This window comes from Salmo salar, chromosome 20, assembly GCF_965601325.2.
Source record: "Salmo salar chromosome 20, fSalSal1, whole genome shotgun sequence".
In the NCBI taxonomy this organism is placed as follows: domain Eukaryota; kingdom Metazoa; phylum Chordata; class Actinopteri; order Salmoniformes; family Salmonidae; genus Salmo; species Salmo salar.
The window spans coordinates 94,532,484-94,554,983 of record NC_138310.1 but is presented as its reverse complement, the minus strand read 5'-3'; the positions used below and the strand labels follow the sequence as shown (position 1 = coordinate 94,554,983).

At 43.8% G+C, this 22,500-nt stretch overlaps 1 protein-coding gene across 2 annotated transcripts in view; it reads left to right on the top strand.

Moving 5' to 3' along the window:
* Positions 1 to 22,500, top strand: part of arhgap42b (Rho GTPase activating protein 42b) — a 235,189-nt gene that overhangs the window by 168,961 nt on the left and 43,728 nt on the right. Inside the window, exons 8-14 of one of the 2 annotated variants that reach the window (XM_045704171.2) lie at positions 7,763 to 7,892; positions 8,976 to 9,076; positions 11,352 to 11,461; positions 12,013 to 12,072; positions 16,646 to 16,724; positions 20,874 to 20,913; positions 21,786 to 21,848. In XM_045704171.2, coding sequence (XP_045560127.2) covers positions 7,763 to 7,892; positions 8,976 to 9,076; positions 11,352 to 11,461; positions 12,013 to 12,072; positions 16,646 to 16,724; positions 20,874 to 20,913; positions 21,786 to 21,848 — 583 coding nt within the window. The remainder of the gene's footprint in view (positions 1 to 7,762; positions 7,893 to 8,975; positions 9,077 to 11,351; positions 11,462 to 12,012; positions 12,073 to 16,645; positions 16,725 to 20,873; positions 20,914 to 21,785; positions 21,849 to 22,500) is intronic. The other variant, XM_045704173.2, reaches the window with a different exon arrangement.

Sequence of the window (22,500 nt, the reverse complement as noted above, 5' to 3'; positions counted from 1 at the left end):
CTGCCTTGGCAGGAACTAATGGGGATCCATAATAAACCCACAGGAAGAGTCGCTGCTGCCTTGACAGGAACTAACAGTGGATCCATAATAAACCCCAGGAAGAGTAGCTGCTGCCTTGGCAGGAACTAACAGTGGATCCATAATAAACCTCAGGAAGAGTAGCTGCTGCCTTGACAGGAACTAACAGTGGATCCATAATAAACCTCAGGAAGAGTAGCTGCTGCCTTGGCAGGAACTAACAGTGGATCCATAATAAACCCCAGGAAGAGTAGCTGCTGCCTCGGCAGGAACTAATGGGTATCCATAATAAACCCCAGGAAGAGTAGCTGCTGCCTTGGCAGGAACTAATGGGGATCCATAATAAACCCCAGGAAGAGTAGCTGCTGCCTCGGCAGGAACTAATGGGTATCCATAATAAACCCCAGGAAGAGTAGCTGCTGCCTTGGCAGGAACTAATGGGGATCCATAATAAACCCCAGGAAGAGTAGCTGCTGCCTTGGCAGGAACTAATGGGGATCCATAATAAACCCCAGGAAGAGTAGCTGCTGCCTTGGCAGGAACTAATGGGGAGCCATAATAAACCCCAGGAAGAGTAGCTGCTGCCTTGGCAGGAACTAAATGGGGATCCATAATAAACCCCAGGAAGAGTAGCTGCTACCTTGGCAGGAACTAACGGGGATCCATAATAAACCCCAGGAAGAGTAGCTGCTGCCTTGGCAGGAACTAACAGTGGATCCATAATAAACCCCAGGAAGAGAAGCTGCTGCCTTGGCAGGAACTAACAGGGGATCCATAATAAACCCCAGAAAGAGTAGCTGCTGCCTTGGCAGGAACTAAATGGGGATCCATAATAAACCCCAGGAAGAGTAGCTGCTGCCTTGGCAGGAACTAATGGGGATCCATAATAAACCCCAGGAAGAGTAGCTGCTGCCTTGGCAGGAACTAATGGGGATCCATAATAAACCCCAGGAAGAGTAGCTACTGCCTTGACAGGAACTAATGGGGATCCATAATAAACCCACAGGAAGAGTCGCTGCTGCCTTGACAGGAACTAACAGTGGATCCATAATAAACCCCAGGAAGAGTAGCTGCTGCCTTGGCAGGAACTAACAGTGGATCCATAATAAACCTCAGGAAGAGTAGCTGCTGCCTTGACAGGAACTAACAGTGGATCCATAATAAACCTCAGGAAGAGTAGCTGCTGCCTTGGCAGGAACTAACAGTGGATCCATAATAAACCCCAGGAAGAGTAGCTGCTGCCTCGGCAGGAACTAATGGGTATCCATAATAAACCCCAGGAAGAGTAGCTGCTGCCTTGGCAGGAACTAATGGGGATCCATAATAAACCCCAGGAAGAGTAGCTGCTGCTTTGGCAGGAACTAATGGGGATCCATAATAAACCCCAGGAAGAGTAGCTGCTGCCTTGGCAGGAACTAATGGGGATCCATAATAAACCCCAGGAAGAGTAGCTGCTGCCTTGACAGGAACTAATGGGGATCCATAATAAACCCACAGGAAGAGTAGCTGCTGCCTTGACAGGAACTAACAGTGGATCCATAATAAACCCCAGGAAGAGTAGCTGCTGCCTTGGCAGGAACTAATGGGGATCCATAATAAACCCCAGGAAGAGTAGCTACTGCCTTGACAGGAACTAATGGGGATCCATAATAAACCCACAGGAAGAGTCGCTGCTGCCTTGACAGGAACTAACAGTGGATCCATAATAAACCCCAGGAAGAGTAGCTGCTGCCTTGGCAGGAACTAACAGTGGATCCATAATAACCCTCAGGAAGAGTAGCTGCTGCCTTGACAGGAACTAACAGTGGATCCATAATAAACCTCAGGAAGAGTAGCTGCTGCCTTGGCAGGAACTGACAGTGGATCCATAATAAACCCCAGGAAGAGTAGCTGCTGCCTCGGCAGGAACTAATGGGTATCCATAATAAACCCCAGGAAGAGTAGCTGCTGCCTTGGCAGGAACTAATGGGGATCCATAATAAACCCCAGGAAGAGTAGCTGCTGCTTTGGCAGGAACTAATGGGGATCCATAATAAACCCCAGGAAGAGTAGCTGCTGCCTTGGCAGGAACTAATGGGGATCCATAATAAACCCCAGGAAGAGTAGCTGCTGCCTTGACAGGAACTAATGGGGATCCATAATAAACCCACAGGAAGAGTAGCTGCTGCCTTGACAGGAACTAACAGTGGATCCATAATAAACCCCAGGAAGAGTAGCTGCTGCCTTGGCAGGAACTAACAGTGGATCCATAATAAACCTCAGGAAGAGTAGCTGCTGCCTTGACAGGAACTAACAGTGGATCCATAATAAACCTCAGGAAGAGTAGCTGCTGCCTTGGCAGGAACTAACAGTGGATCCATAATAAACCCCAGGAAGAGTAGCTGCTGCCTTAGCAGGAACTAATGGGGATCCATAATAAACCCCAGGAAGAGTAGCTGCTGCCTTGGCAGGAACTAATGGGGATCCATAATAAACCCCAGGAAGAGTAGCTGCTGCCTTGGCAGGAACTAATGGGGATCCATAATAAACCCACAGGAAGAGTCGCTGCTGCCTTGACAGGAACTAACAGTGGATCCATAATAAACCCCAGGAAGAGTAGCTGCTGCCTTGGCAGGAACTAACAGTGGATCCATAATAAACCTCAGGAAGAGTAGCTGCTGCCTTGACAGGAACTAACAGTGGATCCATAATAAACCTCAGGAAGAGTAGCTGCTGCCTTGGCAGGAACTAACAGTGGATCCATAATAAACCCCAGGAAGAGTAGCTGCTGCCTCGGCAGGAACTAATGGGTATCCATAATAAACCCCAGGAAGAGTAGCTGCTGCCTTGGCAGGAACTAATGGGGATCCATAATAAACCCCAGGAAGAGTAGCTGCTGCCTCGGCAGGAACTAATGGGTATCCATAATAAACCCCAGGAAGAGTAGCTGCTGCCTTGGCAGGAACTAATGGGGATCCATAATAAACCCCAGGAAGAGTAGCTGCTGCCTTGGCAGGAACTAATGGGGATCCATAATAAACCCCAGGAAGAGTAGCTGCTGCCTTGGCAGGAACTAATGGGGAGCCATAATAAACCCCAGGAAGAGTAGCTGCTGCCTTGGCAGGAACTAAATGGGGATCCATAATAAACCCCAGGAAGAGTAGCTGCTACCTTGGCAGGAACTAACGGGGATCCATAATAAACCCCAGGAAGAGTAGCTGCTGCCTTGGCAGGAACTAACAGTGGATCCATAATAAACCCCAGGAAGAGAAGCTGCTGCCTTGGCAGGAACTAACAGGGGATCCATAATAAACCCCAGAAAGAGTAGCTGCTGCCTTGGCAGGAACTAAATGGGGATCCATAATAAACCCCAGGAAGAGTAGCTGCTGCCTTGGCAGGAACTAATGGGGATCCATAATAAACCCCAGGAAGAGTAGCTGCTGCCTTGGCAGGAACTAATGGGGATCCATAATAAACCCCAGGAAGAGTAGCTACTGCCTTGACAGGAACTAATGGGGATCCATAATAAACCCACAGGAAGAGTCGCTGCTGCCTTGACAGGAACTAACAGTGGATCCATAATAAACCCCAGGAAGAGTAGCTGCTGCCTTGGCAGGAACTAACAGTGGATCCATAATAAACCTCAGGAAGAGTAGCTGCTGCCTTGACAGGAACTAACAGTGGATCCATAATAAACCTCAGGAAGAGTAGCTGCTGCCTTGGCAGGAACTAACAGTGGATCCATAATAAACCCCAGGAAGAGTAGCTGCTGCCTCGGCAGGAACTAATGGGTATCCATAATAAACCCCAGGAAGAGTAGCTGCTGCCTTGGCAGGAACTAATGGGGATCCATAATAAACCCCAGGAAGAGTAGCTGCTGCTTTGGCAGGAACTAATGGGGATCCATAATAAACCCCAGGAAGAGTAGCTGCTGCCTTGGCAGGAACTAATGGGGATCCATAATAAACCCCAGGAAGAGTAGCTGCTGCCTTGACAGGAACTAATGGGGATCCATAATAAACCCACAGGAAGAGTAGCTGCTGCCTTGACAGGAACTAACAGTGGATCCATAATAAACCCCAGGAAGAGTAGCTGCTGCCTTGGCAGGAACTAACAGTGGATCCATAATAAACCTCAGGAAGAGTAGCTGCTGCCTTGACAGGAACTAACAGTGGATCCATAATAAACCTCAGGAAGAGTAGCTGCTGCCTTGGCAGGAACTAACAGTGGATCCATAATAAACCCCAGGAAGAGTAGCTGCTGCCTTGGCAGGAACTAATGGGGATCCATAATAAACCCCAGGAAGAGTAGCTGCTGCCTTGGCAGGAACTAATGGGGATCCATAATAAACCCCAGGAAGAGTAGCTGCTGCCTTGGCAGGAACTAATGGGGATCCATAATAAACCCACAGGAAGAGTCGCTGCTGCCTTGACAGGAACTAACAGTGGATCCATAATAAACCCCAGGAAGAGTAGCTGCTGCCTTGGCAGGAACTAACAGTGGATCCATAATAAACCTCAGGAAGAGTAGCTGCTGCCTTGACAGGAACTAACAGTGGATCCATAATAAACCTCAGGAAGAGTAGCTGCTGCCTTGGCAGGAACTAACAGTGGATCCATAATAAACCCCAGGAAGAGTAGCTGCTGCCTCGGCAGGAACTAATGGGTATCCATAATAAACCCCAGGAAGAGTAGCTGCTGCCTTGGCAGGAACTAATGGGGATCCATAATAAACCCCAGGAAGAGTAGCTGCTGCTTTGGCAGGAACTAATGGGGATCCATAATAAACCCCAGGAAGAGTAGCTGCTGCCTTGGCAGGAACTAATGGGGATCCATAATAAACCCCAGGAAGAGTAGCTGCTGCCTTGACAGGAACTAATGGGGATCCATAATAAACCCACAGGAAGAGTAGCTGCTGCCTTGACAGGAACTAACAGTGGATCCATAATAAACCCCAGGAAGAGTAGCTGCTGCCTTGGCAGGAACTAACAGTGGATCCATAATAAACCTCAGGAAGAGTAGCTGCTGCCTTGACAGGAACTAACAGTGGATCCATAATAAACCTCAGGAAGAGTAGCTGCTGCCTTGGCAGGAACTAACAGTGGATCCATAATAAACCCCAGGAAGAGTAGCTGCTGCCTTGGCAGGAACTAATGGGTATCCATAATAAACCCCAGGAAGAGTAGCTGCTGCCTTGGCAGGAACTAATGGGGATCCATAATAAACCCCAGGAAGAGTAGCTGCTGCCTTGGCAGGAACTAATGGGGATCCATAATAAACCCCAGGAAGAGTAGCTGCTGCCTTGGCAGGAACTAAATGGGGATCCATAATAAACCCCAGGAAGAGTAGCTGCTGCCTTGGCAGGAACTAATGGGGATCCATAATAAACCCCAGGAAGAGTAGCTGCTGCCTTGGCAGGAACTAAATGGGGATCCATAATAAACCCCAGGAAGAGTAGCTGCTGCCTTGGCAGGAACTAATGGGGATCCATAATAAACCCCAGGAAGAGTAGCTGCTGCCTTGGCAGGAACTAACAGTGGATCCATAATAAACCCCAGGAAGAGTAGCTGCTGCCTTGGCAGGAACTAACAGGGGATCCATAATAAACCCCAGAAAGAGTAGCTGCTGCCTTGGCAGGAACTAAATGGGGATCCATAATAAACCCCAGGAAGAGTAGCTGCTGCCTTGGCAGGAACTAATGGGGATCCATAATAAACCCCAGGAAGAGTAGCTGCTGCCTTGGCAGGAACTAATGGGGATCCATAATAAACCCCAGGAAGAGTAGCTGCTGCCTTGACAGGAACTAATGGGGATCCATAATAAACCCACAGGAAGAGTAGCTGCCGCCTTGACAGGAACTAACAGTGGATCCATAATAAACCTCAGGAAGAGTAGCTGCTGCCTTGGCAGGAACTAACAGTGGATCCATAATAAACCCCAGGAAGAGTAGCTGCTGTCTTGGCAGGAACTAATGGGGATCCATAATAAACCCCAGGAAGAGTAGCTGCTGCCTTGGCAGGAACTAATGGGGATCCATAATAAACCCCAGGAAGAGTAGCTGCTGCCTTGACAGGAACTAATGGGGATCCATAATAAACCCCAGGAAGAGTAGCTTCTGCCTTGACAGGTACTAAAGGGGATCCATAATAAACCCCAGGAAGAGTAGCTGCTGCCTTGGCAGGAACTAATGGGGATCCATAATAAACCCCAGGAAGAGTAGCTGCTGCCTTGGCAGAAACTAATTGGGATCCATAATAAACCCCAGGAAGAGTAGCTGCTGCCTTGGCAGGAACTAATGGGGATCCATAATAAACCCCAGGAAGAGTAGCTGCTGCCTTGGCAGGAACTAAATGGGGATCCATAATAAACCCCAGGAAGAGTAGCTGCTGCCTTGGCAGGAACTAATGGGGATCCATAATAAACCTCAGGAAGAGTAGCTGCTGCCTTGGCAGGAACTAACAGTGGATCCATAATAAACCCCAGGAAGAGTAGCTGCTGCCTTGGCAGGAAATAACAGGGGATCCATAATAAACCCCAGAAAGAGTAGCTGCTGCCTTGGCAGGAACTAAATGGGGATCCATAATAAACCCCTGGAAGAGTAGCTGCTGCCTTTGCAGGAACTAATGGGGATCCATAATAAACCCCAGGAAGAGTAGCTGCTGCCTTGGCAGGAGCTAATGGGGATCCATAATAAACCCCAGGAAGAGTAGCTGCTGCCTTGACAGGAACTAATGGGGATCCATAATAAACCCCCAGGAAGAGTAGCTGCTGCCTTGACAGGAACTAACAGTGGATCCATAATAAACCTCAGGAAGAGTATCTGCTGCCTTGGCAGGAACTAACAGTGGATCCATAATAAACCTCAGGAAGAGTAGCTGCTGCCTTGACAGGAACTAACAGTGGATCCATAATAAACCTCAGGAAGAGTAGCTGCTGCCTTGACAGGAACTAACAGTGGATCCATAATAAACCCCAGGAAGAGTAGCTGCTGTCTTGGCAGGAACTAATGGGGATCCATAATAAACCCCAGGAAGAGTATCTGCTGACTTGGCAGGAACTAATGGAGATCCATAATAAACCCCAGGAAGAGTAGCTGCTGCCTTGGCAGGAACTAATGGAGATCCATAATAAATAAAACATACAAATGCAGCAGACTGGTTGATGTTCAGGTTAAAACCACAGCAGACTGGATCTTGTTCTCTCGTAAGACTGAGGCTGTGAGCAAATGTGAAAAGGCACCCTATTCCACATATAGTGCTCTACTTTTGAACAGAGACCAATGCGGCTCTTTAGGGAATAGGGTGCCATTTTGGAAGCACACAACAGTGTGTCACGTTGACTTGCTCGGTGAAAAATATCTTCATCCGGGCTTTTCTTCATCCCCCCCCCCCATGGAGTATCGTTTTATGTCTATCAACATCTTTTGATATCTTTTAATAATGTATATTGTTCCTCAGTATGTCCCACTGGGTCACCAGAAAAATGCTTTTATAATGTATGGTGTGTTGGTGTTACTGTGTTTGATACCTAAACAACAGCTTTAATGATCGCATCTGTTGCCTGCTGTGATGCGTGCTCTCTCTTTTTGATACATGGAAGCTGGTTTTGCGCCGATCTTTATCTTTTTGATCTGTGTGTGTGTGTGTGTGTGTGTGTGTGTGTGTGTGTGTGTGTGTGTGTGTGTGTGTGTGTGTGTGTGTGTGTGTGTGTGTGTGTGTGTGTGTGTGTGTGTGTGTGTGTGTGTGTGTGTGCGTGCGTACGTACAGACGAGGAACAACTTTGTGAGTACGAAGCAGGAAGTCGAGAAACTGATGAAGAGAATCAGATCAGCTGATCAGGACTACAAACCTCCAGGGCAGTGGACCATGGAGGGTTTCCTCTACGTTCAGGAGAAACGTGAGTCCAACCTCTAGCTCCTGATCCCAGACTCCTAAAACTCTTGACTCTGAGAACATAACTCTGACTCTGAGAATGTAACTCTTGACTCTGAGAATGTAACTCTTGACTCTGAGAATGTAACTCTGACTCTGAGATTGTAACTATAAATCTAGGATCATAACTCTGACTCTGAGAACATAACTCTGACTCTGAGATTATAACTATAAATCTGGGATCATAACTCTGACTCTGAGATTATAACTATAAATCTGGGATCATAACTCTGACTCTGAGATTATAACTATAAATCTAGGATCATAACTCTGACTCTGAGAATGTAACTCTGACTCTGAGATTATAACTCTGACTCTGAGATTATAACTGTAACTCTGGGATCATAACTCTGACTCTGAGAACATAACTCTGACTCTGAGATTATAACTATAAATCTAGGATCATAACTCTGACTCTGAGATTATAACTATAAATCTAGGATCATAACTCTGACTCTGAGAACATAACTGTAACTCTGGGATCATAACTCTGACTCTGAGATTATAACTGTAACTCTGGGATCATAACTCTGACTCTGAGATTATAACTGTAACTCTGGGATCATAACTCTGACTCTGAGAATGTAACTCTGACTCTGAGATTATAACTGTAACTCTGGGATCATAACTCTGAGATTATAACTGTAACTCTGAGAACATAACTCTGAGAATGTAACTCTATCTCATTATATTTCCTCATCCAGCTTTGATGTGCTCTCAAACTTGAACAGGAGTAAATACCCTGAATACTGGAAACTTTATCTCAGATGATAATCAACAACAACATGTTGTTTTATCTTTCTTAATTAGGAATTTCATTTCAGAAGTCTTTCCAGAACATTGTGGTTTCAGGAAGCAATCATGGCTTAGCTTAGGCTTTTGTTGTTTCCGTCCCAAATTGCAGCCTATTCCCTATATAGTGCACTACAGAGTCCTACAGGCCCTGGTCAAAAGTAGTGCATCTTATAGGGAATAGGTGCCTTCTTAAATGTATTTGTTGTTCTTTCATGACCAATCATGGCTGTGTTGTTCCTTCTCTCTGTTTCAGGGCCGCTGGGATGCACGTGGACGCGACATTACTGTACATATGAGAAGAGCAGCAAAACCTTCGCCATGATCAACTTTGAAACCAAATCAGCTGGCAAACAGGTAGCGTATACAGTAGTACACGGTGATAAACATTATATTATTAAATCAAATTTCAAATCAAATGTATTTATATCGCCCTTCTTACGTCAGCTGATATCACAAAGTGCTGTACAGAAACCCAGCCTAAAACCCCCCAAACAGCAAGTAATGCAGGTGTAGAAGCACGGTGGCTAGGAAAAACTCCCTAGAAAGGCCAAAAACCTAGGAAGAAACCTAGAGAGGAACCAGGCTATGAGGGGTGGCCAGTCCTCTTCTGGCTGTGCCGGGTGGAGATTATAACAGAACATTAGGCCAAGATGTTCAAATGTTCATAGATGATCAGCAGGGTCAAATAATAATAATCATAGTAGTTGTCGAGGGTGCAACAAGTGACCAGGAAATACTCTGGACCCTAGTTCTAGGGTATAAACTAGAGCTGACCAGGAAATACTCTGGGCCCTAGTTCTAGGGTATAAACTAGAGCTGACCAGGAAATACTCTGGGCCCTAGTTCTAGACTATAAACGAGAGCTGACCAGGAAATACTCTGGGCCCTAGTTCTAGACTATAAACTAGAGCTGACCAGGAAATACTCTGGGCCCTAGTTCTAGGCAATAAACTAGAGCTGACCAGGAAATACTCTGGGCCCTAGTTCTAGACTATAAACTAGAGCTGACCAGGAAATACTCTGGGCCCTAGTTCTAGACTATAAACTAGACCTGATCTCAGAGTTTTGTCAAATCAAATCAAATGTTATTGGTCACATGCACATGGTTAGCAGATGTTAATGCGAGTGTAGCGCAATGCTTGTGCTTCTAGTTCCGACAGTGCAGTAATATCTAACAAGTATATGTACATATAAATATATGGATGAGTGATGGCCGTGCAGCATAGGCAAGATGCAGTAGATGGTATAGAGTACAGTATATACATATGAGATGAGTAATGTAGAGTATGAAAACATTATATAAAGTGGCATTATTTAAAGTGACTAGTGAAACCTTTATTAAATCCATGTATTTTACCTGCTCTTCTCAAGAAAAGGGCCCCATAAATGATTTCCTCAGTAGGAATTCCATTTTGAACGCATAAGGTTCCCCCTTTAAATCCTTCCATACCTCTGTTGTGTTCTACACCAGTCTAATCACGAGTCCCCTCTGGTTGTGTTCTACACCAGTCTAATCACGAGTCTCTCTGTTGTGTTCTACACCAGTCTAATCACGAGTCCCTCTGTTGTGTTCTACACCAGTCTAATCACGAGTCCCTCTGTTGTGTTCTACACCAGTCTAATCACGAGTCTCTCTGTGTTCTACACCAGTCTAATCACGAGTCCCTCTGTTGTGTTCTACACCAGTCTAATCACGAGTCTCTCTGTTGTGTTCTACACCAGTCTAATCATGAGTCTCTCTGTGTTCTACACCAGTCTAATCACGAGTCTCTCTGTGTTCTACACCAGTCTAATCACGAGTCTCTCTGTGTTCTACACCAGTCTAATCACGAGTCCCTCTGTTGTGTTCTACACCAGTCTAATCATGAGTCTCTCTGTGTTCTACACCAGTCTAATCACGAGTCCCTCTGTTGTGTTCTACACCAGTCTAATCACGAGTCCCTCTGTTGTGTTCTACACCAGTCTAATCACGAGTCCCTCTGTTGTGTTCTACACCAGTCTAATCACGAGTCCCTCTGTTGTGTTCTACATCCGTCTAATCACGAGTCTCTCTGTGTTCTACACCAGTCTAATCACGAGTCTCTCTGTGTTCTACACCAGTCTAATCACGAGTCCCTCTGTTGTGTTCTACACCAGTCTAATCACGAGTCCCTCTGTTGTGTTCTACACCAGTCTAATCACGAGTCTCTCTGTGTTCTACACCAGTCTAATCACGAGTCCCTCTGTTGTGTTCTACACCAGTCTAATCACGAGTCCCTCTGTTGTGTTCTACACCAGTCTAATCACGAGTCCCTCTGTTGTGTTCTACACCAGTCTAATCACGAGTCCCTCTGTTGTGTTCTACACCAGTCTAATCACGAGTCTCTCTGTGTTCTACACCAGTCTAATCACGAGTCCCTGTGTTGTGTTCTACACCAGTCTAATCACGAGTCCCTCTGTTGTGTTCTACACCAGTCTAATCACGAGTCCCTGTGTTGTGTTCTACACCAGTCTAATCACGAGTCCCTCTGTTGTGTTCTACACCAGTCTAATCACGAGTCCCTGTGTTGTGTTCTACACCAGTCTAATCACGAGTCCCTCTGTTGTGTTCTACACCAGTCTAATCACGAGTCCCTGTGTTTTGTCCTAGAATGGTCTGGTGGTGAGTCCATCTGAGATGTTCAAGCTGAAGTCCTGTATCCGAAGGAAGACCGACTCCATCGACAAGCGTTTCTGCTTCGACATCGAAGTGGTGGAGAGGTGATGTCATCATTTTTTCACATCAGTATTTCTATGAATAATCGTATTATTATTTAAATGGCTTTCCTATTTAGCCTGCACGTCCCTGCCCTGTCTGTGCATCTAGTCAAATGGTATGCCCGCGGCATGGCAACGGTAGTCAATGATTATGACAGTAACAAACCCAGTTGTCATTGTAGTGATTGTTATCATCAGACTAGTGCTGGTTCCACTGCAGCCACTTGGGACTGATTGCAACTTTGTGGGATTTGAAAATATGTGCGGAAACAAGTGGACGTTCCTTTTCCATTAGCTGTTTAAGCTTCCTGTTTAAACTTGATTGGACATTTTTAGCTATTGTTATTATTAGTGTGTAGATTGTGTTTAGATGTTTTCAGCTCTGTCTGTTTGTGTCCTGCATGTTCTTGTGCGTGTCCTTTCACTGAAGCCTTGTGTTTGACTAAATGTGCCATCTAGTAAGCAGTCTTTATACGTACAATTCTCTTCTTTCAGTTTTCTATTATTTGTACCCATTTCTTCTTCTCTCTCTGTGTTTCTTCGTGTCGATGTAGAACTGACATCTGTCAAGGAACTCTTTTCCGACCGCTTCAGTTAAAGTTCTGTAAAGTCCGGTATGTGACCAGTGATGTTACTATACTGTCCCCTCTCTCTCAGAGCAGTGAGCATGTTGCTGTAGCAGTGAGCATGTTGCTGTAGCAGTGAGCATGATGCTGCTTGTGTTCAAGGCTGATAATCGTGCCCATTCATTCACTCACTGAATCTATCAAACTTTACAACTTCAAATTAACTTTGAATAAAATACATAGCTTTTTTTTTTTTTTATCTTTCCATTCCACCCGAATCAGACTTCACCAATCACAATCACCGAATCAGACTTCACCAATCATAATCACCCCAGACTTCACCAATCACAATCACCCGAATCAGATTTCACCAATCACAATCACCGAATCAGACTTCACCAATCACAATCACCGAATCAGACTTCACCAATCACAATCACCGAATCAGACTTCACCAATCACAATCACCGAATCAGACTTCACCAATCACAATCACCCGAATCAGACTTCACCAATCACAATCACCCGAATCAGACTTCACCAATCACAATCACCCGAATCAGACTTCACCAATCACAATCACCGAATCAGACTTCACCAATCACAATCACCGAATCAGACTTCACCAATCACAATCACCCCAGACTTCACCAATCACAATCACCCCAGACTTCACCAATCACAATCACCGAATCAGACTTCATCAATCACAATCACCGAATCAGACTTCACCAATCACAATCACCGAATCAGACTTCACCAATCACAATCACCGAATCAGACTTCACCAATCACAATCACCCGAATCAGACTTCACCAATCACAATCACCCGAATCAGACTTCACCAATCACAATCACCCGAATCAGACTTCACCAATCACAATCACCGAATCAGACTTCACCAATCACAATCACCGAATCAGACTTCACCAATCACAATCACCCCAGACTTCACCAATCACAATCACCCCAGACTTCACCAATCACAATCACCGAATCAGACTTCATCAATCACAATCACCGAATCAGACTTCACCAATCACAATCACCGAATCAGACTTCACCAATCACAATCACCCGAATCAGACTTCACCAATCACAATCACCGAATCAGACTTCACCAATCACAATCACCCGAATCAGACTTCACCAATCACAATCACCGAATCAGACTTCACCAATCACAATCACCGAATCAGACTTCACCAATCACAATCACCGAATCAGACTTCACCAATCACAATCACCCGAATCAGACTTCACCAATCACAATCACCGAATCAGACTTCACCAATCACAATCACCGAATCAGACTTCATCAATCACAATCAATTTTGATGGGAAAGGAAAGCGTGACAGAAAAATAATATTCCACTTGAATAATTTCTTCTCATCTACAATTACTATAATCATTTATCGATAATAATAATAATAATAATAATAATAATATCATTCTAACTTTAAGTAAAGGATGTATTTTATCAGCTTGATTCCAATTGTACAATTGTCAGATTTCAGAGCCCGTTAATGCATGGGGGGGATCATTGTTGATTAATATGACTTAAATGTTTTGACTAGAACAGTAAGAAGGGCAGGAAGAGACAGACAGACATTCAGATGCAGATCAAACCGGTCCCTGTAGAAGGAAAGCCATTGATCAAGTGGTTTAATTCATGAGACGATGACATCAGCACATTCAGGCCTTCGCTCGGCTGGGTCGGTGTGTTTCAGAACGGAGAGGGAGAGTGTAGCAGTAGCTAACCACCAGACCTGGATTCAAATTCTATTTCAAATCTTTCAAATCATTTCAACGTTTGTTCTAGGACGCCTGATGGGCAGGTATACAGTCTGGGGGGGGAATTTAATATACGTACATCCATTGGTTTTAATTAATACAGGCAACGTAAAAAAAAAAAGTATTTTAAATTATTTCAAAAGTGTATTTGAAGCCATGTCTGGTCAGAGCAGCTCTCTTCACCTCCAATCTGAGCGCTGCTGAGGTGAGCATGGACAATAACTCCTGTTTAACTGGCTGGGTAGCTAACTAATTTATCACCTCATAGATCAGATATGCCACAAGGTGCTTGTTCTAACCACAAGGGCAACGTGGAGCCACGACCCCAGTCATCTTTCTGTACGGTGTACATTTCAGGACATCCTTATCCTCAAGCCTCACCCTGGGATACGGTGGAGTTACCTCTGATCTTCGGTCAGCTTTATTTTATTTTCCCCCACTAATCGTTAGTAATTGGAGGCAGGGGAAGCTGATCCTAGATCTGTACCTAAGGGGAACGTTTACCCAGGAGCCCTCACACCAGAGTGTGGCATGAGGCTTGCGACTGAGGCTGTCTTAAAATGGCTACCGTATGTTCATCTCCAGCTCATCCATTCATCCTCATTACATTACACTTCCTGTCTGGGTGTTCTGAGCCACTCGCAGCGGTCAGGCCAACCTATTCCAACACGGCAGAGGTGTCTAGCTACATGGCTTTCAGCTACTGCTAACTCTTACCACTAGCCGCTGGGCGGTAATGTTGGGAATGCATCAATGTATGAGTACATTTATTTACTATTACATGGATACTATTATATTAATACTATTACATGGATACTTATATTAATACTATTACATGGATAATATTACATGGATACTATTATATTAATACTATTATCTTAATACTATTACATGGGCAATATTACATGGATAATATTACATGGATAATATTACATTAGTACTATTACATTAGGTACTATTACATTGGTACTATAAAATTAATACTATTACATTAGTACTATTACATTGATACTATAAAAGTAATACTATTACATTAATACTATTACATTAGTACTATTACATTGATACTATAAAAGTAATACTATTACATTAATACTATTACATTAGTACTATTACATTGATACTATAAAATTAATACTATTACATTAATACTATTACATTCATACATTCCATTAATACTATTACATTGGTACTATTGCATTAGTACTATTACATTAGTACTATTACATTAAATGGATACTATTACATTAGTAATATTAGATTGGTACTATTACATTGATACTATACAATTAATACTATTACATTAATACTATTACATTCATACATTACATTAATACTATTACATTGGTACTATTACATTAGTACTATTGCATTAGTACTATTACATTAATACTATTACATTAGTGGTATTACATTAGTACTATTGCATTAATACTGCTACATTAGTACTATTACATTAATACTATTACATTAGTACTATTACATTAGTACTATTGTATTAGTACTATTACATTAGTACTATTGCATTAGTACTATTACATTAATACTATTACATTAGTGGTATTACATTAGTACTATTGCATTAGTACTATTACATTAATACTATTACATTAGTGGTATTGCAGTAGTGGTATTACATTAGTACTATTGCATTAGTACTATTACATTAGTACTATTACATTAGTACGGTATTACATTAGTACTATTGCATTAGTACTATTACATTAGTACTATTACATTAGTACTATTACATTAGTAGTATTACATTAGTACTATTACATTAGTGCTATTGCATTAGTGGTATTACAGTAGTGGTATTGCATTAGTACTGCTGCATTAGTACCATTACATTAGTGGTATTACAGTAGTGGTATTACATTAGTACTATTGCATTAGTACTATTGCATTAGTACTATTGCATTAGTGGTATTACAGTAGTGGTATTACATTAGTGGTATTGCATTAGTACTATTGCATTAGTACTATTGCATTAGTACTATTACATTAGTGGTATTACATTAGTACTATTGCATTAGTACTATTACATTAGTGGTATTACATTAGTGGTATTGCAGTAGTGCTATTACATTAGTACTATTGCATTAGTACTATTGCATTAGTACTATTACATTAGTGGTATTACAGTAGTGGTATTACATTAGTACTATTGCATTAGTACTATTACATTAGTGGTATTACATTAGTACTATTGCATTAGTACTATTACATTAGTACTATTACATTAGTGGTATTACAGTAGTGGTATTGCATTAGTACTATTGCATTAGTACTATTACATTAGTGGTATTACATGCAACCATACCGTAGGCCTATTATTAGTATGTTCATTCCAGAAACATTATGCACAAAACATTGGCAAGGCCCAGTGAGGCATTATGCACACAAACTGCATATTATTTCATGAAGGCAGACTCTACTCTCAGTGGTTTCATTTACCGTCATAATGATCCAAGATTGGTCTGTATTCAGAGATTAGCCCCACCTGGAGATACTTTACAGGGAATGCATGCAAGGAGGACAAATCAAATCAAGCACTGTGTTAATTTGGAGTGGGAATGTAATCACTGACATGATTTAGAGAAGGGGACACGGTACTGTGTGAAGACTACTATCTTTAAGCACAGTAGTCATATCATTGAATTCGTTTGATAGAGGTGTTTGTTGTTTAAACATGGGTCCTGGTCAAAAGTAGTGCCCTATATAGGGAATAGGGTGCAATTTGGGATGTAGAATTATTTATGGACCCTGGGCATTGAGATGTGATGTGACTGAAGTGTCCTGTGTGGTGTGTGAACCTGTTTCAGGCATGGCATCGTGACTCTCCAGGCTCTGTCTGAGTCCAACAGAAGGCTGTGGCTGGAGGCTATGGATGGCAAGGAACCGGTGAGGAACCTCTCTCGTCTCATCTCATCTCTCCCTCTCTCTTCTCTTCTCTCCCTCTCTCTTCTCATCTCTCCCTCTCTCTTCTCATCTCTCCCTCTCTGTTCTCTTCTCTCCCTCTCTGTTCTCTTCTCTCCCTCTCTGTTCTCATCTCTCCCTCTCTCTTCTCATCTCTCCCTCTCTGTTCTCTTCTCTCCCTCTCTCTTCTCTTCTCTCTCTCCCTCTCTGTTCTCTTCTCTCCCTCTCTCTTCTCTTCTCTCCCTCTCTGTTCTCTTCTCTCCCTCTCTGTTCTCATCTCTCCCTCTCTCTTCTCATCTCTCCCTCTCTCTTCTCATCTCTCCCTCTCTGTTCTCTTCTCTCCCTCTCTGTTCTCATCTCTCCCTCTCTCTTCTCATCTCTCCCTCTCTGTTCTCTTCTCTCCCTCTCTCTTCTCTTCTCTCCCTCTCTGTTCTCTTCTCTCCCTCTCTGTTCTCATCTCTCCCTCTCTGTTCTCTTCTCTCCCTCTCTGTTCTCTTCTCTCCCTCTCTGTTCTCTTCTCTCCCTCTCTCTTCTCTTCTCTCCCTCTCTGTTCTCTTCTCTCCCTCTCTGTTCTCATCTCTCCCTCTCTGTTCTCATCTCTCCCTCTCTGTTCTCTTCTCTCCCTCTCTCTTCTCTTCTCTCCCTCTCTCTTCTCTTCTCTCTCTCCCTCTCTGTTCTCTTCTCTCCCTCTCTCTTCTCTTCTCTCTCTCCCTCTCTGTTCTCTTCTCTCCCTCTCTGTTCTCTTCTCTCCCTCTCTCTTCTCTTCTCTCTCTCCCTCTCTGTTCTCTTCTCTCCCTCTCTCTTCTCTTCTCTCCCTCTCTGTTCTCTTCTCTCCCTCTCTGTTCTCATCTCTCCCTCTCTGTTCTCATCTCTCCCTCTCTGTTCTCTTCTCTCCCTCTCTCTTCTCTTCTCTCCCTCTCTCTTCTCTTCTCTCTCTCCCTCTCTGTTGTCTTCTCTCCCTCTCTGTTCTCATCTCTCCCTCTCTGTTCTCTTCTCTCCCTCTCTCTTCTCTTCTCTCCCTCTCTGTTCTCTTCTCTCCCTCTCTGTTCTCTCTTCTCTTCTCTCCCTCTCTGTTCTCTTCTCCCTCTCTGTTCTCTTCTCTCCCTCTCTGTTCTCATCTCTCCCTCTCTGTTCTCTTCTCTCCCTCTGTTCTCTTCTCTCCCTCTCTCTTCTCATCTCTCCCTCTCTGTTCTCATCTCTCCCTCTCTGTTCTTATCTCTCCCTCTCTGTTCTCACCTCTCCCTCTCTCTTCTCATCTCTCCCTCTCTGTTCTCTTCTCTCCCTCTCTCTTCTCATCTCTCCCTCTCTGTTCTCTTCTCATCTCTCCCTCTCTCTTCTCATCTCATCTCTCCCTCTCCTCTTCTCTCCCTCTCTCCTCTCCCTCTCTCTTCTCTCCTCTCCCTCTCTCTTCTCATCTCTCCCTCTCTCCTCTCCCTCTCTCTTCTCATCTCTCCCTCTCTCTTCTCTCTCCCTCTCTCTTCTCATCTCTCCCTCTCTCTTCTCATCTCTCCCTCTCCTCTTCTCTCCCTCTCTGTTCTCTTCTCCCCCTCTCTCTTCTCATCTCTCCCTCTCTGTTCTCTTCTCTCCCTCTCTCTTCTCTCCCCTCTCACCTCTCCCTCTCTGTTCTCTTCTCTCCCTCTCTCTTCTCATCTCTCCCTCTCTCTTCTCTTCTCTCTCCCTCTCTCTTCTCATCTCTCCCTCTCTCTTCTCACCTCACCCTCTGTCTTCTCTTCTCATCTCTCCCTCTCTCTTCTCATCTCTTCCTCTCTCTGCTCACCTCTCCCTCTGTTCTCTTCTCATCTCTCCCTCTCTCTTCTCATCTCTCCCTCTCTCTTCGCCCCTCTCCCTCTCTTTTCTCTTCTCTCCCTCTGTTATCTTCTCATCTCTCCCTCTCTCTTTTCATCTTACTCTCTCCCCTCTGTCTCTTTCTCTCTCTTCCACTCTCTCTCTATTTTATTTTCACCCACCCCCCCCTCTCTCTCTCTCTCTCTCTCTCTCTCCCTTTCCATCTTTCCTTTTATATTCCCACTCTAGTGCAATCTAGCTGGCTCTGGTGTCTGGTAGGGACACAGTGAAAATATGTTTGTCTTTGGTGCCCCCTTCTGGCTGAATGAAACATAACTATACTGTAACTTTTGGACATGTGTGTCAAACTCAATTCCTGGTGGGCTGTATGTCTGAGGGTTTTCACCCCTCCCTTAAACTTGATTGATCAATTAACGTCATTGATTAGTTAGGAACTCCCGTTATTACCTGGTTGTCTAGGTTGTAGCCCTTTACGCTCGTACCCGTATACGGGTTGAAAATGGCAGATTTGGCCACTGATAAACACCTACATTGAAATACAGTGGCTGCATGGAATACTGTATGAGTTTTGACCAACAGCCGTTCTGAACTGGAGCACTTCGCTCGACCGTAAGATGCCCCATCCCTCCTGGTTATTGGGCAAATTAAGTTTTCAGACTCAATGTATTTTGAAAGATGAAACATTGACGATTACAATAAGTACCGCTTTGATGTCACACAAGCAAGCCAAATGACCAGCTGACCCAGATTGTGATAGATAAAATACAGTTTTTGGATTGCGTAAATAACAACAGTAATTGTGTGATGGTGGGGGATGCAGGGCTGTGTTCCAAACAAAACAACAACAAGTGTGCTTGATCTAGTTCCTCATCGGCACAGCTAGGAGAGCTAACAAAAACACCTTATAGTTGAAGAATCTTTTTTGAGTCATAAAAGTGCATTGAAATTACTTGAACTATGCACACTTGGAGAGATGTGTGGGAACTTGGAGAGGTGGGTGTGTGGGAACTTGGAGAGGTGTGTGGCCACTTGGAGAGGTGTGTGGGAACTTGGAGAGGTGTGTGGCCACTTGGAGAGGTGTGTGGCCACTTGGAGAGGTGTGTGGCCACTTGGAGAGGTGTGTGGCCACTTGGAGAGGTGTGTGGCCACTTGGAGAGGCGTGTGGCCACTTGGAGAAGCGTGTGGCCACTTGGAGAGGCGTGTGGCCACTTGGAGAGGCGTGTGGCCACTTGGAGAGGTGTGTGGCCACTTGGAGAGGTGTGTGGCCACTTGGAGAGGCGTGTGGGAACTTGGAGAGTCGTGTGGCCACTTGGAGAGGTGTGTGGGAACTTGGAGAGGCGTGTGGCCACTTGGAGAGGCGTGTGGCCACTTGGAGAGGTGTGTGGGAACTTGGAGAGGCGTGTGGCCACTTGGAGAGGTGTGTGGCCACTTGGAGAGGTGTGTGGCCACTTGGAGAGGCGTGTGGCCACTTGGAGAAGTGTGTGGCCACTTGGAGAGGTGTGTGGCCACTTGGAGAGGTGTGTGGCCACTTGGAGAGTCGTGTGGGAACTTGGAGAGGTGTGTGGCCACTTGGAGAGAGGTGTGTGGGAACTTGGAGAGGCGTGTGGCCACTTGGAGAGTCGTGTGGGAATTTGGAGAAGTGTGTGGGAACTTGGAGAGGCGTGTGGGAACTTGGAGAAGTGTGTGGGAACTTGGGGAGGTGTGTGGGAACTTGGAGAAGTGTGTGGGAACTTGGAGAGGTGTGTGGGAACTTGGAGAAGTGTGTGGGAACTTGGGGAGGTGTGTGGGAACTTGGAGAGGCGTGTGGGAACTTGGAGAAGTGTGTGGGAACTTGGAGACACCAGTTAGACCTCTTTCTCAAACCCTTGACATTTGTTTTGTCTTATGTTGCACCTACCACACATTCTCCAGGAATATTCTGATCATGTTACTGAATGTATCCAGAGTATTTTTTTTAGATTTAGTTCAACAAATGAGGTGAAAAGTACAGTAAATGTAAAATGCACACGCAATCAACAGTGTAATATTTGGATTCAGTCTTGTGTCAGGTGAACTGTTGTGTCCTCACTTTTAGTCTAATCATTTCCCCATAATCTCCATGCTATTCCCTTTTAATTGCTACCATGGTGACGCTTATGCTTTCCATACTTGTTCTGTAAGAAAGATTTCAGTGTAGCTCTATCCACACAGGAGAATTTCCACCAGTGTAAAGGGTTAACAACAAAACAAACATGTCCCTCCAGGAAGTGCGTGACACTCTGCTTTAGGATGCGTCCTCTGTAAAATGGTTTTCAAATTAGTGTAATTAACTCTGTTGATTTTCTCCAGATTTACAACCTTCCAGCCATTCTGAGCAAGAAAGAAGAGAGTAAGTATTTTATACTACACAACAAATGTACAATATACTACACAACACATGTACAATATACTACACATGTACAATATACTACACAACAAATGTACAATATACTACACAACACATGTACAATATACTACACAACCCATGTACAATATACTACACAACAAATGTACAATATACTACACAACACATGTACAATATACTACACATGTACAATATACTACACAACAAATGTACAAGATACTACATAACACATGTACAATATACTACACAATACATGTACAATATACTACAAAACACATGTCAAACACATGTACAATATACTACACAACAAATGTACAATATACTACACAACACATGTACAATATACTACACATGTACAATATACTACACAACAAATGTACAAGATACTACATAACACATGTCTAATATACTACACAGCACATGTACAATATACTACACGGCACATGTACAATATACTAAACAACACATGTACAAGATACTACATAACACATGTAAAATGTACTACACAACACATGTGAAATGTACTATAGTTCTGACTCTCCTAAGTGTACAAACAGTAAATAATATGTGTAATAACAGATGAATTATCTAATGCTAACCCTTGTTGTTGTTGTTGTCTGTAGCCATCCACGTCTACCCATTAACTCAGTTAGACTCATTTCAATAGTGTGGATCATCATTAGTACACACTCTCTGTGTGAGAGAACAGCTGCAATCACACTACTCTGAGTGGTTTCTCCAAAATCACCCCCCTTATTCCCTATGTAGTGCACTACTTTTCAACAGAGCCCCGTGGGACCTCGTGTTGTGTGTATTGAACCCAGTCAACCTTGCTCTTTGTGTTCCCTGTGTTACAGCGTACCTAAACGAGGCAGGGTTTAATTTTGTGAGGAAATGTATTGACTTGGTGGAGGTAAGAGGTGAGTCATCATAGCCGCCATTTTGTCTCCTTTCTCCTGGGCTTCAGCTGTCAAAATAGACCACTGAACTCAGTCTCACTGTAGTCCTACATGACCAAGCACGGTAACCAACACCACTTTTCATTAGTGTGTGTGTGTGTGCGCGTGTGTGTGTGTGTGTGTGTGTGTGTGTGTGTGTGTGTGTGTGTGTGTGTGTGTGTGTGTGTGTGTGTGTGTGTGTGTGTGTGTGTGTGTGTGTGTGTGTGTGTGGGAGTGTGTTTTAGTGGTGTAAAGTACTTAAGTAAAAATACTTTAATACTTTAAAAATACTTTTGGGGGGTATCTGTACTTTACTTTACTATTTATATGTTTTGCCAACTTTTACTTCACCACATTCCTAAAGAAAATTATGTTATTTTTACTCCATAGATTTAGCCTGACACCCAAAAGTACTCGTTACATTTTGACGTTTTCCCTACTGCCTCTAATCTTGCAGACTCACTAAACATAAAATGCTTCATTTGTAAATCATGTCTGAATGTTGGAGTGTGCCCCTGGCTATTCCTCAATAATACAAAAAAAAAAAAACAATTGTGCCGTCTGGTTTGCTAAAATTATTTTAAAAAATGAAATTATTTATACTTTTACTTTTGATACTTAAGTACATTTTAGG